General features: G+C 42.8%; 1 protein-coding gene across 1 annotated transcript in view; it reads left to right on the top strand.

Annotated features, from left to right (window-relative positions):
• Positions 1–13,508, top strand: part of LOC115203927 (junction-mediating and -regulatory protein) — a 36,607-nt gene that overhangs the window by 13,499 nt on the left and 9,600 nt on the right. The window contains exon 2 of the mRNA XM_029769022.1: positions 2,794–2,967. Coding sequence (XP_029624882.1) covers positions 2,794–2,967 — 174 coding nt within the window. The remainder of the gene's footprint in view (positions 1–2,793; positions 2,968–13,508) is intronic.

The following is a 13,508-nucleotide window of genomic DNA, read 5'->3' as shown; positions in this document are numbered from 1 at the left end:
TCTCCACCATTGTTTTAATCTCCGGTTTGGGACCATTTAGGCTTCACTGTAGATTACAACGACAATGGACAGAGAGAGTATGTCTCCACTGCTCAACGAGAATAGCCTATGCAGCTGCCAACACCTCAAACATGTTGACATATTTCGACGACATCACACCGGTATTCTTACTACCGGAGCAAGACGAAAATGCAAAAAAACAACAACACAACACCGTCTCCCATCTGCATGGAAGCAGCCCCTAGCTGCTGATTCTGACCGGGCTTACAAATTACGTATGTTTATAGGTGTGGAAATACTCCCATTCTCGATGGTTGAGCAGAATAGGGGGTTTTAGCACCACGTTATGACCTCTCGCACCCATTTCAGTAAACAGTTAGTACCCGCTCTATAGACGGTGAACAAAAAATATAAATCCAACATGCAACAATTTCAAAGATCTTACTGAGTTAGTTCTAATAAGGAAATCAGTCAATTGAAGTAAATTCATTAGCCATAATCTATGGATTTCACATGCCTGGGAATACAGATATGCATCGGTTTGTCACAGATGCCTTAAAAAAAAGGTTAAAAAAAAAAGGTAGGGGCATGGATCAGAAAACCAGTCCAGTATCTGGTGTGATCACCATTTGCCTCATGCAGCGCGACACATCTCCTTCGCATAGAGTTGATCAGGCTGTTGATTGTGGCCTGTGGAATGTTGTCCCACTCCTCTTCAATGGCTGTGCGAAGTTGCTAGATATTGGCGGGAACTGGAACACACTGTGGTACACGTCGATCCAGAGCATCCCAAACATGCTCAATGGGAGACTATGTAGGCCATGGAAGAACGGGGACATTTTCAGCTTCCAGGAAATGTGTATAAATCCTTGCGACATTTCAGCATTATCATGCTGAAACATGAGGTGATGGCGCTGGATGAATGGCACGACAATGGACCTGAGGATCTCGTCACGGTATCTCTGCGCATTCAAATCGCCATAGATAAAATGAAATTGTGTTCATTGTCCGTAGCTTATGCCTGCCCATAACATAACCTCACCGCCACCATGGGGCACTGTTTACAACATTGACATCAAAAAACCTCTCGTCTACACGACGCCATCCACTCTGTCTGCCATCTGCCCGGTACAGTTGAAACTCGGATTAATCTGTGAAGAGCACACTTCTTTAGCGTGCCGGTGGGCATTTGCTCACTGAGGTCAGTTACGACGCAGAACTGCAGTCAGGTCAAGACCCTGGACGACGAGCACACAGATGAATTTCCCTGAGACAGTTTCTGTAGAAATTCTTCAGTTGTGCAAACCCACAGTTTCATCAGCTGTCTGGGTGGCTTGTCTCAGATGATCCCGCAGGTGAAGAAGCTGGATGTGGAGGGCCTGGGCTGGCATGGTTACACGTGGTTTGCGGTTGTGAGGCTGGTTGATCATACTGCCAAATTCTGTAAAACAACGTTGGAGGTGGCTTATGGTAGAGAAATTAACTTTCAATTCTCTGACATCTCTGGTGGATATTCCTGCAGTCAGCATGGCAATTGCACGCTCCCTCAACTTGAGACATCTGTGGCATTGTGTTGTGTGACAAAACTGCACATTTTAGAGTGGCCTTTTATTGTCCCCCCGCACAAGGTGCACCTGTGTAATTAATGATCATGCTGTTTAATCAGTTTCTTGATATGCCACACCTGTCAGGTGGATGGATTATCTTGGCAAAGGAGAAATGCTCACTAACAGGGATGTAAACAAATGTGTGCACAACATTTGAGAGAAATCAGCTTTTTGTCCGTATGGAACATTTCTAGTAACTTTTATTTCAGCTCATGAAACATGGGACCAACACTTTACATGTTGAGTTTATATTTTAGTTCAGTATATTTTGAAGCGCTACAGACACGCCCCTTTATTAGAGACACAGAAGTGCACATATTTTCCTCTTTGTAAGAAAACATTATAGCATAGGCCTACAAATGTCTGAGCCCTGTTTCCATATTGATTTCACACGCATTTTCCACTTTATTTTAGTGTTGTTAATGAGTAATCATGTGTTTAAGAAAATCCAAAGTGTTAATGCTGATGGTGTTCTCACCAGGCATTATATGACTAATGATCATCTATGGAGTCAGGAATACCAACACTTAGGATTTTCTTAAATAAGCCGAAATTAACTACAGTAACGGTTGGCGTTTCATTTTCCCGCTATGACGAAACCTAACCGTGACCCTAAAACCACAATACATACCGAAATCACACACACACACACACACACACACACACACACACACACACACACACACACACACACACACACACACACACACACACACACACATACATAATCATGCTTATGCACTGACTGCACAAATACGCAATCCTTCTCATTGTACCTGTACTGTAACATTTGGTAAATACGTATTGTAATTTTTTTCTCCAGCTGTTGAAAGAGCTCTTTGTTGAGGGAGCCATTATGAAATGGTCTGGACTGAGACTGGGGCCACCACACACACACACTCTGATCCAGTCACTCCTGTGAATCAGCGCTGCTACTAGTCTCAACAATATTAGCTATTCCTGAACGTTATTAGCACCTCTCCTATAGCACCTTATTCAGAGGCACAGAAGAAACACAAGTTCTTCAAACAACATTCCCCATTTTCCTATTTTCTTTCTTTGGTACAGGCCTAGCCTTCTAGGCCTACCGAATCCTCCTAACCCTGTCTTGATGCTGTACATTTTTAAAATTATTTTTGTTGCATTGATGTTTTTCTGAATTGCTAAATGATCGTGTTTTCTGTAGCTGCTGGAGAGGCACCGGGCCATGGAGAGTATGGTGGAGCTGCTGCAGGTCTATCCAGAGGAGGACGAGGCCTACGGAGAGTTACTGGAGGCTACAACACAACTCTACCACTACCTACTGCAGCCCTTCAGGGACATGAGAGAACTGGCCATGCTGCGCAAACAGCAGATCAAGGTAACAAATCCAATCCAATTGTATTTGTCACATGCGCCGAATACAACAGGTGTAGATCTTACCGTGAAATGCTTACTTACAAGCCCTTAACTAACAATGCAGTTCAAGAAATAGAGTTGATAAAATATTGACTAAATAAACAAAATTTTAAAAAATCTAATCAATGAAAAAGGAACAGAATAAATGTACATAACAATAAGGAGGCTGTATACAGGTCAATGTGCGGGGGTACAGGTTAGTTCAGGTCATTTGTAAAGTGGCTATGCATAGATAGTAAACAGCGAGTAGCAGCAGTATAAAAACAAAGGGGGGGGGGGGCTCAATGTAAATAGTCTGGGTGGCCATTTGATTAGTTGTTCAGCAGTTTTATAGCTTGGGGGTAGAAGCACTGTATACACACACACACACATGCACTGTACACATGCACTGTACACACACACATGCACTGTACACACACACATGCACTGTACACACACACACGCACTGTACACACACACGCACTGTATATACACACACACACACACAGAGACACGTTAGCTGTCTCTGACTGGCAGTCTGGGCTAAGGTCAAGGTTAGCGTAGCAGTAGGCCTAAAACCCTTTGACAGACAGCAGTATACACTCTAATACCCAGTATTTCTTAAGTCCTATCTAATGACATTAGGGTTAGCTCCAGGTGGGTAACTGGACTAGACGGCAGAGATAGCGGGAGTGCAATGAATGTGGAAGTGCAATAAATGACAGGTGAGTTTTACGTTGTTCCTTCTTCTGGCTATGCTGATTCCAGAGCTGTGGTGAAGGCTAACCTCTTCCCACAATATGATGGGCAGTTGTGTGTGTGTGTGTGTGTGTGTGTGTGTGTGTGTGTGTGTGTGTGTGTGTGTATGGGGGTTGGGGGGTAGAGGATCAGATCAGCTAGAGAGGCTTTCCCCCCTTCAGTCCGCCTGCCTCCCTGCCCAGAGCAGCTTAACCTACAGTATTAGCACAGCAGTTTGTACTCAGCCTCTAAACCAGACCAGCCTGGAATACTGCAGTCTCAGCAGACTCCTCTCACTCTCCCCTCTCTCCTTCCCTTCTCGTTCACTCTCTCTGAGGGTGTTGTGTTAGTGAGGGTTGTGTGTTATTTCAGTCATCTCTTGTGAGGGTCCAGTCTGTAGCTCGTAGTCATGGCGTTGGGGGTGATTTCCCACTATTTGCCTTTTCTCCACACCACATTCCTCACCCAGCATGGCTGTCTGTGGTGCTGCGCTGGACACACCACACACACACACACACACACACACACACACACACACACACACACACACACACACACACACACACACACACACACACACACACACACAGAGATTATGTTTGTGTTATTTCAGGCATCTTCTCCACACCACATTCCTCACCCAGCATGGCTGTCTGTGGTGCTGCGCTGGACACACCACACACACACACACACACAATGCAGCATTATGAGCTTTGGATAGGTCCTGGTTCCCGGTAGGTACAGATGTAGGATCAGCTTACCTTTCGAAATCCTAACACAAACCATTAGGGGGGAAACGATGAACTGATATTGAATCAGCATCTAGGGCGAATCAATCCTACTCTCATCATCGCTCGCGGTGTCTGGGCTCACTTATTAAGCCTTCCAACACTGTGAAACAGGAAGGAGAGATCTTGTCTCTGGGCTCGTTTGATAATCCTGCCAGTATGGTCAAAGCTGTTCCACAGATCTGCTCTCCTCTAGTATGCCTGCCAGATGTCCAGAACCTGGTGCAATGATATGGCTCAGTAATCCTGCCTGCCTACTGGTTGCAGCAGACTCTGAACACCGGAGACAGCGCTTAGTGGGCTTGCTGGTAGTCTTTTGTTAATTAAACCCCCTACAATATGAATTCAAATATCTTTGTTTGCTCATGTTGTTTGTAGGAGGAGTTAGAGTACTGTACATTCTATCCACCATATAAATCCAGATTTTTTCCCCCATCTAATTTAATAGTGATGGGGGGGGAAAAATTGTTTGTTACATATCAATATTATAATGAAATGTTTTTGCTAGATAGCGTTAGCTAATGCTAGTCGACAGAACTCCAGTATTTTTCATCCTCTAGCTTGTTCTCCATCTTTTTAAATAGTGAGCCATGTATTCAGCACTTCTATTGCCATTGCTGATCAAAACTCATTTTATCATGCTCTCTCTTGTCTCTCTGCAGCAGACATGGAGGGAACAATATGTTTGAAACATGAAATCGCAATATCGAATCGCGATACATAGAATCGTAAAAATCACATGTCGTATCGGCACCTAAGTATCGCGATATCGTATCATGAAGCCCCTGGAAATTCCCAGTCCTATTACTTCATGTCTACGGTTTCCACACACTAGTTCTTATTTGTGACGACAACAGCAAAATGTTCCCTAAGCTTTGCTATGTTGTGAGCTAAGTAGATCCGTCTAGGATAGTTGGTCAGTAGGTCTATTTGACGCTATGATAGTGATTCAGCCCAACCACCTGTTGCCCTGAGGGGAAACCAACGGCTGGAAACAAAGCTGTATGCAAATTAACCCAAATATCAGACGGGCCAGTCAGTTGGTCTGTCGTTTGGATGTTGGTTGTTGCATGGTTTCTCAAACGGACGAGTCAGTAGAACAGCCCTACATTATACAGCTGGGAGGAGGAGTGTGTCACTGAGAGGAAGGAAGAGCGAGAAAAGGGTGAGGGAGAGGTGAAAGTGGAAGGATAGGGTATTTGCATGTGCTCTGCATTGTCCTTGATGTTCAAGTGGGTAAATGTTGCGAGTAAGGTGAGGCGAGAATTGTCACGTGGACAGATCCGAGGGTAGGCTAGGTAGTCTTTCGATAGACTACTATCAGTATCCCAAAGGAGACGAGAGCCGCCTACCTGATAAAGTTATAGCTTCCTCTTACCTCCTGGGAGTGTAAACACACACACACCCACATACTGCACTGATGCCAATTGTCTTAGGACCTAGTGGAAGGTGTAAATGAATCCTGTCACCTCTTCAGAAGGGAGGAGCTGACAATGGGTTAAGCTATACAGTGCATTCGGAAGGTATTCAGACCTCTTCACTTTTTCCACATTTTGTTACGTTACAGCCTTATTCTAAAACGGATGAAATAAAACGGAATACATTCCGAATGCACAGTTATTTAGCTGGTTGTACGAGTAGACGGGAGATGTACTCTTATGATGAGAAGTTGGGAACAGTATCCATTTCGCATGGTTCTTTTCTTTCTGGAACCTTCTGAACTAGGGGTGGGAACCCTGTGGGCTTGGGCGGAATGCCATATGCCGGGGTATTTGGAAATAGCCACGGATGTTTTTTTATACCGTTGAAACTATTTCTTTGAACTTTTTCAGTACATTTTTAGACTTGTAACTGCTTTTTAAGTAAATACCTGCAGTCAACTTGTCCAATTTGTTAGGAGATGAAGCAAATTGCGTTCTTCATTTCACTTGTCACATTATTTTACATTATGAAGCTTACCGTAGTTCCCCAGAACAGTTGAGCCAGTCGTGTTTGTTTGTAAATAGCACAACGGGGGAAAGCTGAAGCGGGTGAGTTTAACTGTGTATTGACGGGTTGCGTTTTATGTGTGTTTTTTTGCATCAATAGAGTCATCAGGGTCATACAACTATAGTTTTCCTTCACAGGAAATACATTAGTGCAACACATTCGTCACAAAAAAGCTACATTTTCATCAGATGACAACAGAAGCGCAAAACTAAGTAAATGAGTTTACAATGAAAACAAAGGAATTTTTTACTCCTAATGTTTTGCAAAAAATGATTCTGCCCGTTCATGAATTGTCATCTGAGTGAAGTGCAACTGAACCCAGCAAAAATTTCAATAAGATGCTTTTAGATCTGCGTTTACAAAACCTAGCAGGATAAAAAAAGAAAAATCTGTGTGAAAAAACAGAATTCTGCATTAACGCGACCCCAAAGTTTAACTTGCTAAGTGGCTGAATTAATAAGGAGACGGGGCATCATATAGTGTTAGCTTTCTGCGATGTTTGAGAAATCTGTACAGCTGACACTGCCGTCTGGATGTCCTTTTTCACCTCGCTTTTCTCGGCCCATCTGCTCCTCCCCCTCTCTTCTCCGAGCAGACAGGCCCCTTTCCCTAGCGACTCCAGGCTCCACACAGACACAGCGTGTACACATGCTTCTCCAGAACCAGTACTGTTCTTCCTTCAGACTAGCATGCGTCAAAACTTTGTTCATTTGCACAATGTCTCTCGTTCACATTCGCTTGTAAATGTCCAAACTCACACAATATTACATTTGGTAGCTCCTACCTATATATGTACAGCTTTATGAGCTGGGTTGCCTGTCTTTGCAATTCATTTATTTTGATTTGTGCTCGTTAGCATATTTAGCTAGCAGCCTCCATGGAAATTCGCTATTATTTGTGCTCATTTTGTTAGCTTTCTGGTAGATGCCCAATGGGCTTTTTTGTGTGTGTTTATTTAGCTCCCTCTTGTATACTAAACCGGTAATACCGTAAATTCCGGGATGAGCGAAGGACGGTCTGACGATATGAAAATCTGGATAGAACCCAACCCGAGAACCCTGCAGTCCATGCAGGCTTTTGTTCAAGCCCAGCACTAACTCACCTAATTCAAGTCATCAACTAAACATGGTCTTCAATTTCGACAACATTTACTTTCATCAGATGTGTTAGAGCTGGGCTGGAACAAAAGCATGCACACACTGCGTCCCACAAGCACTGGAGTTGCCCACCCCTGGGCTGAACCCTGTCAACATGCCAAAAGGAACAGGCGAAAGAGGGAACAGATGAATAGATTAATGAAGGGATGAAGTGGATGAGTGTCCGGGACAAAGGAGAGCAGGTATAGGATGAATGATGCATTGTGGGTCAGCCCTATCTTGTGTCGGAGTGATGCAGCATGGGCATTCTGTTACAGCCAGGGTCAAAGGGCATACATTAATAAGTCATGTTGCTTCTGTAACCTACGAAACGGTGGCTAAGTACCATAGGTAGTTAGTAGGTAGAACCTAAAAGGCGTGTATGATAAAAAGTGTGTGTGTGTGCGTGTTTGCGCGTGTGGTGATGTTCCCCACTCCCGTAGGTGATAGAAGGCTGTTTTAGGCGTCTGTGATAAGGACTGTGACACTGGTCTATCTCTGTAGTTATTTCAGCCTGTGGCCCTCTGGCCCTGGGAACAGACCTGGCTGTTGTTCCTGCCTCACTCACTCTGACACCAGCTGTCTGGAGCTGCAGATTACAGAGCGGGCTGTAGAGGAGGTGTGGAAAGATGGACAGAAGGATGGAGGTGTACTGTACTACTGTTACTGTATGCGGAGAGAGGCAGCGTCAGTGTGTGTATAATTTAGTGGTGTAGGGTTAGGTCATGGCTGTATAGGGTGTCGCGTCTGAGATGAGACCATGACACAGCACAGCAACCAGGAAGTGACGGGGGGGGGGGCTTACTGGACCAGGTGGCAGACTGGCCAGAGGACAACACTAAAGCTCTCTGGCATCATCACATTCACTATTCTTATCTCATTGTTCAATTCTCAGCAACATTCTATTCCAATACTGTATTCTATTCATACTTATTTCTCACATATAGCCTTTTCACTACATGAACAACAAACAAGAACCAAATTCCTCATTGAGAGGGGGCAGCACTGAGCAAGCCTGCAACGTCACTTACTGGAGAAGTTCAAACTGAGCATGTTATGTCTCCATGAGAGGCCATCTTAACCGACTTCATTTGGCTTCAATGCGCTATTGAGCCATTACAGAGGAATGAATGGTGTCACATGATCGTTGGCTTTGTCCATTCTTATATACAGTCATTGGTGTCACTCTGATCTTAAAATCATGTCTCGACAGAAATGTGTATACTGTATATAATGGTTTTGCAGTGGCGGCAACAATTTAGTGGCGCATATACGGGAAACACTGAGTCAACCACAGTATTAGGGAAACGGAGAACAATGGCATACTAGAAATGGCGTATTTTACATTTTGTCAACAGCCCCTGTCAAAGACATTCCCACTGTGAAGTGATACTAGTAGTTATATATTTTTTTTATCTATATATATCTACCAATTTTTTGTTGTTGTACTTTTACCCAATTTCATGATATCCAATTGATAGTTAGTCTTGTCCCATCGCTGCAACTCCATGCGTCCTCCATGCGTCCTCCGAAACACGACCCCGCCAAGCCCAACTGCTTCTTGACACACTGCTCGCTTAACCCGGAAGCAAGCTGCACCGTACAGCTGGCGACCGAAGTCAGCGTACATGCGCCCGGGCTGCCACAAGGAGTCCCTAGAGTGCGATGGGACAAGGACATCCAAGCCGGCCAAACCCTCCCCTAACCCGGGCGACGCTGGGCCAATTGTGTGCCGCCTCATAGGTCTCCTGGGCGCGGCTCGCTGCGCCACTCGGGAGAGACTAGTAATGTTTACAATATGTCTTTATTCCACTTCGATATGATGGACATCCTCATTGTTAGGGTGTTTCATAGTTCCATAGAGCAGGATGTGTGACTTGTCTGCTGGGTAGGAGCTGTGCTAGGTCCAGATGTTACAATCATTCTAAATGTTATAGTTTGTGTGGCGGGCCAATATGCCCTCTCTATTGGAGAATGGAAACCTCAGCACTAAGGTCATGTCTAACTTTGTGTGACTGACTGAGTTATGTCTTTCCCCTTATCTATCCTTCTCTGCCTCTAACACACACACACTCTCGCTCTCCTGCTCCCTCCTCTCTCTGTTCTCTCTCCTTCCTCTATCTCTATCTATCTCATTCTCTTTCTCTCCCTCCCTCCCTCCCTCCCTCACACAGACACTCAACATACAGTTTGTTGGCTGATGTAAACTGCTCAGGTTCAGTGAGGCGTGCTGTTGATTACTCTGTGTGTGTGCATGTGTGCGTGCGTGCGAGCGCCAATACAGACACATCTGTTTTGCATTGAGATATTAGGCTAACGTGAGTGTAGTGTATGTATGTGGTGTGGGGGGTGTCCTCAGGAAGTAAGCTACTCTCACTGTACAATCTGTTCCAGCTGCTGCTGTCTAGTCTAAACACACCTAGAACAATGATCAGCTGTCTTACTAACTCACCCAGGGCTTATCCAGGGCTGATTAGCTAGCTACAAAGACGGTGTAATAGACCCAAGTCATTTCCAAGTATAGGACTAAGTCTGAGAAGTGAGAGACACTGGAGCACTCGATTGCCATTGCCTCAGTAGGTTGGGTTAAATTAGGTCTTCTTATCCATAGAGAATGTCCCACAGCTATGAAAAGAAAACAAAGGAGGACACTGGGTTAGTAGTACAGTAAACACATCCAGGCATGTAGTGCTATGTCCCTGACTTGCTCCACAGCACCACCTGCTGTTAAACACTGGTACTACATGATGCCAGGTGATTTGAGGTGCCCATAAGAGTCTAAGCCCTGTCGGGGGAGGGGGGTTCTATTAATTTACCTCTTAAGGATCGGACCCTTTTTTAAAATTTTCGCCTAAAATGACGTACCCAAATCTAACTGCCTGTAGCTCAGGACATGAAGCAAGGAAATGCATATTCTTGATACCATTTGAAAGGAAACATTCATTGAAAGGAAACATTCATTTAAACATTTTAAACGATTAAGATACAAAAGCGGTAATTAGAAGCAACAATGCGATTTAACCACAATTGTATTATGAAAATGTATATAAATCAGAATTAAACAGTGGGATGGGAACTATAGCCTACTTAGACTCTAACTCTGCAGCAACTATCAGCATCCAAAAAATTATCATTAAAAACAGATATCACCCAAGAATAAATATTAATTACTGTTAAAATATTTGCACGGAGAAAAGCACCAGGAAGGGATGGTTTTCCCGTAGAATTCTATTCAACATTTTGGACTAAGTAGCCCCCTATTTACACAAATGACAACACGCGTCACTTAATTCAGTACTTCCTAGTTCCCTGCATCAAACAGTTATATTCAAATCTGGAGAGTCCCCTGCTGATTAAAGACCCATAAGTTTAATAAATTGTTACAATAAAATTATAAATCTTATAAGCAATAGAATGGCAAAAGTCTTAAAAGACTTGATGCGTATCAATCAAATGGGGATTATTAAAAATAGACACTTACAAATACAAGAACATGTTTCAGTTGCCCGAAAACGCTTTTGATTGTCTGGAATTGCCTTTTCTATTCAACTTTCCAGCTGAAATAATACATTTGTAATGAACACGAGGGGAGACAGAGCTGGTTTCAAGCGCAGGGAGCAGCAGGTATTTATTGTAAAGGACCACAGGAGGAGGCAGGTAGCTGGGTCCAGGAGCAGGCAGAAGGTCATACACAGGGGGTCCAAAAGGGCAACAGTACAGGCAAGGAAAAGGCTAGTAATGTAGTCTGGGAGGACAGGCAATAGGTAGATAACAGGAAATCCAATAGGCTAAAGGTGTCGTAAGTGAGGCAGGCAAAAACTATCATACACGGGAGAAGTAAATCACGGGAAAAACAGAGCTACGAAAGAAGTGTGTCACAAAACAAACAATATCTCACAATGAGGTGCAAAGAACTGAACGAAATAGTGTGTGATAATGACATACAGGTGTGTGAACAGGTGATCAGAATTCAGGTGACTGGGATCTGGAGAGTGAGCTGCGTTCAGGGGATCTATGAGTTTGAGCGTGTGAGTTGGAAGCAGACGTTACAACAGTCAATACAAATATTGTATAGATGTCCTAAAGCAAAAATATACATGAATAATACACTGAACAAAAATATAAATGCAACAGGCAACATTTTTTAAGATTTTGTTGAGTTACAGTTCTTAAAAGGAAATCAATCAATTTAAATAAATTCATTAGGCCCTAATCTATGGATTGCACATGACTGGGAATACAGATATACATCTGTTGGTCACAAATACAAAAAAAAAAGCTAGGGCCTTGGATCAGAAAACCAGTCAGTATCTGGTGTGACCACCATTTGCCTCATGCAGCGTGACACATCTCCTTCGCATAGAGTTGATCAGGCTGTTGATTCACCTGGAAGGTTATAAAATGAACATGGAAAAATACAAAATAATGTCAATCGGGAAAAATAATATCTCCCTATCTGCAGCATTCCTTTAAGTGGACTACAAAACATTACTTTATTCCATTACTCAACACTATGAAAGCAGATCTAATTAAATTGAATAATCTTTCCGTAAATCTTACAGGTAGAATAAACTTCTTTTAGAATGGCATGGCTGCCAAAGTGTTTCTATTTATTTTCAGTAATACCAATTACCCCACCGAAGACATTCTTTTAAAAAGTATACTCAGTTATAACAGACTTTATATGGGCAAATACAATTCATAGAATGAAAAGGAAAGTTTTACTTCTTCCTTATTCTGAGGGTGGTTTTAACCTTCCAGACTTGGAATTGTATCAACTCGCTACCCAGGGCTTTTACTTGTGACATATAGTTAAATACACTAATGAGGAACAATGGGTACATATTGAAAGGATAAAGCTAAGAACATGAACAACTTCATAGTTAAGAACACTATAACAATATGGAAGAAAATTAAACGTATTCCCTAGTAACACAACCTTATGGAACAATCGTTGGATAGCTCTTCAGAATTCATCGATAAGTCGGCCCACATGGAAAACTAAAGGCATAGAAACCATAAATGACTTGGGAACAGGAAATACATTTATTTCCATTACAGCTTTAAAGCAATATGAATAGATATTTTGTAATACATCCATTTTGGAAGTTTTATATCACCAAATGTTGATTTAAAATCTTTTGGACATCAGAGCAACCTTGAGGGAATCTTATTTGAGTCTGAAAATTATGTTCATATGACAGGGAAGATATACAACAGCTTGCAGAGAGCCTATCCAACTGACAATCTCTTTAGATAAAATATAAACTATTGGAACCAAGACTTAAAAAGAACTGATGTTGGCACAAGATGGAGGGAAAGTTGGAACATAACTAACAAAATTACAGTTCATGAAAATGTACGCTTAATCCAGTATAAATGAATGTATCGAATGTATTATACAAGAGACAAAATTCCCAAATTCTACAGCACCACTGCAGTCATGTCTGAAGTGTAAAACGACTAATGAGTAAATAATTCATGCCTTCTGGGAATGTTACAAAATTCCAAAGTTATGGGCGGAGTTGGAAAGATGGGTGTCAGAGTTATTGCAATGTAAATGTACTTTTAATTCGTCAGTGTGTATATTTCAAGACATGACATATGAGGGTGCAGTGAGCTACCCGATGGGTTGGACAGTACTCTTCTCATCGATTACCTTTTAAAAACACTTGTACTCAAAAAATCTGCCAATCCTCTGTCGTTCATGCAACGGAAAGGTCAAATGCTTTATTATCTAAAGATTGAAAGAGCGTGGCGACGGAGAGAAGCTAAATTGTGCAGTTTGAGGCATGTGGCAAAAAGGGATAAGGCTACTGAATATGGGGGCTAGTGGGTCTAGTCAGGTGTGATGTTTGTATGATGTATTTGTT

This window comes from Salmo trutta, chromosome 12 (assembly GCF_901001165.1).
Source record: "Salmo trutta chromosome 12, fSalTru1.1, whole genome shotgun sequence".
NCBI classification, from domain to species: domain Eukaryota; kingdom Metazoa; phylum Chordata; class Actinopteri; order Salmoniformes; family Salmonidae; genus Salmo; species Salmo trutta.
This window is presented reverse-complemented; position numbering and strand designations above follow the sequence as displayed.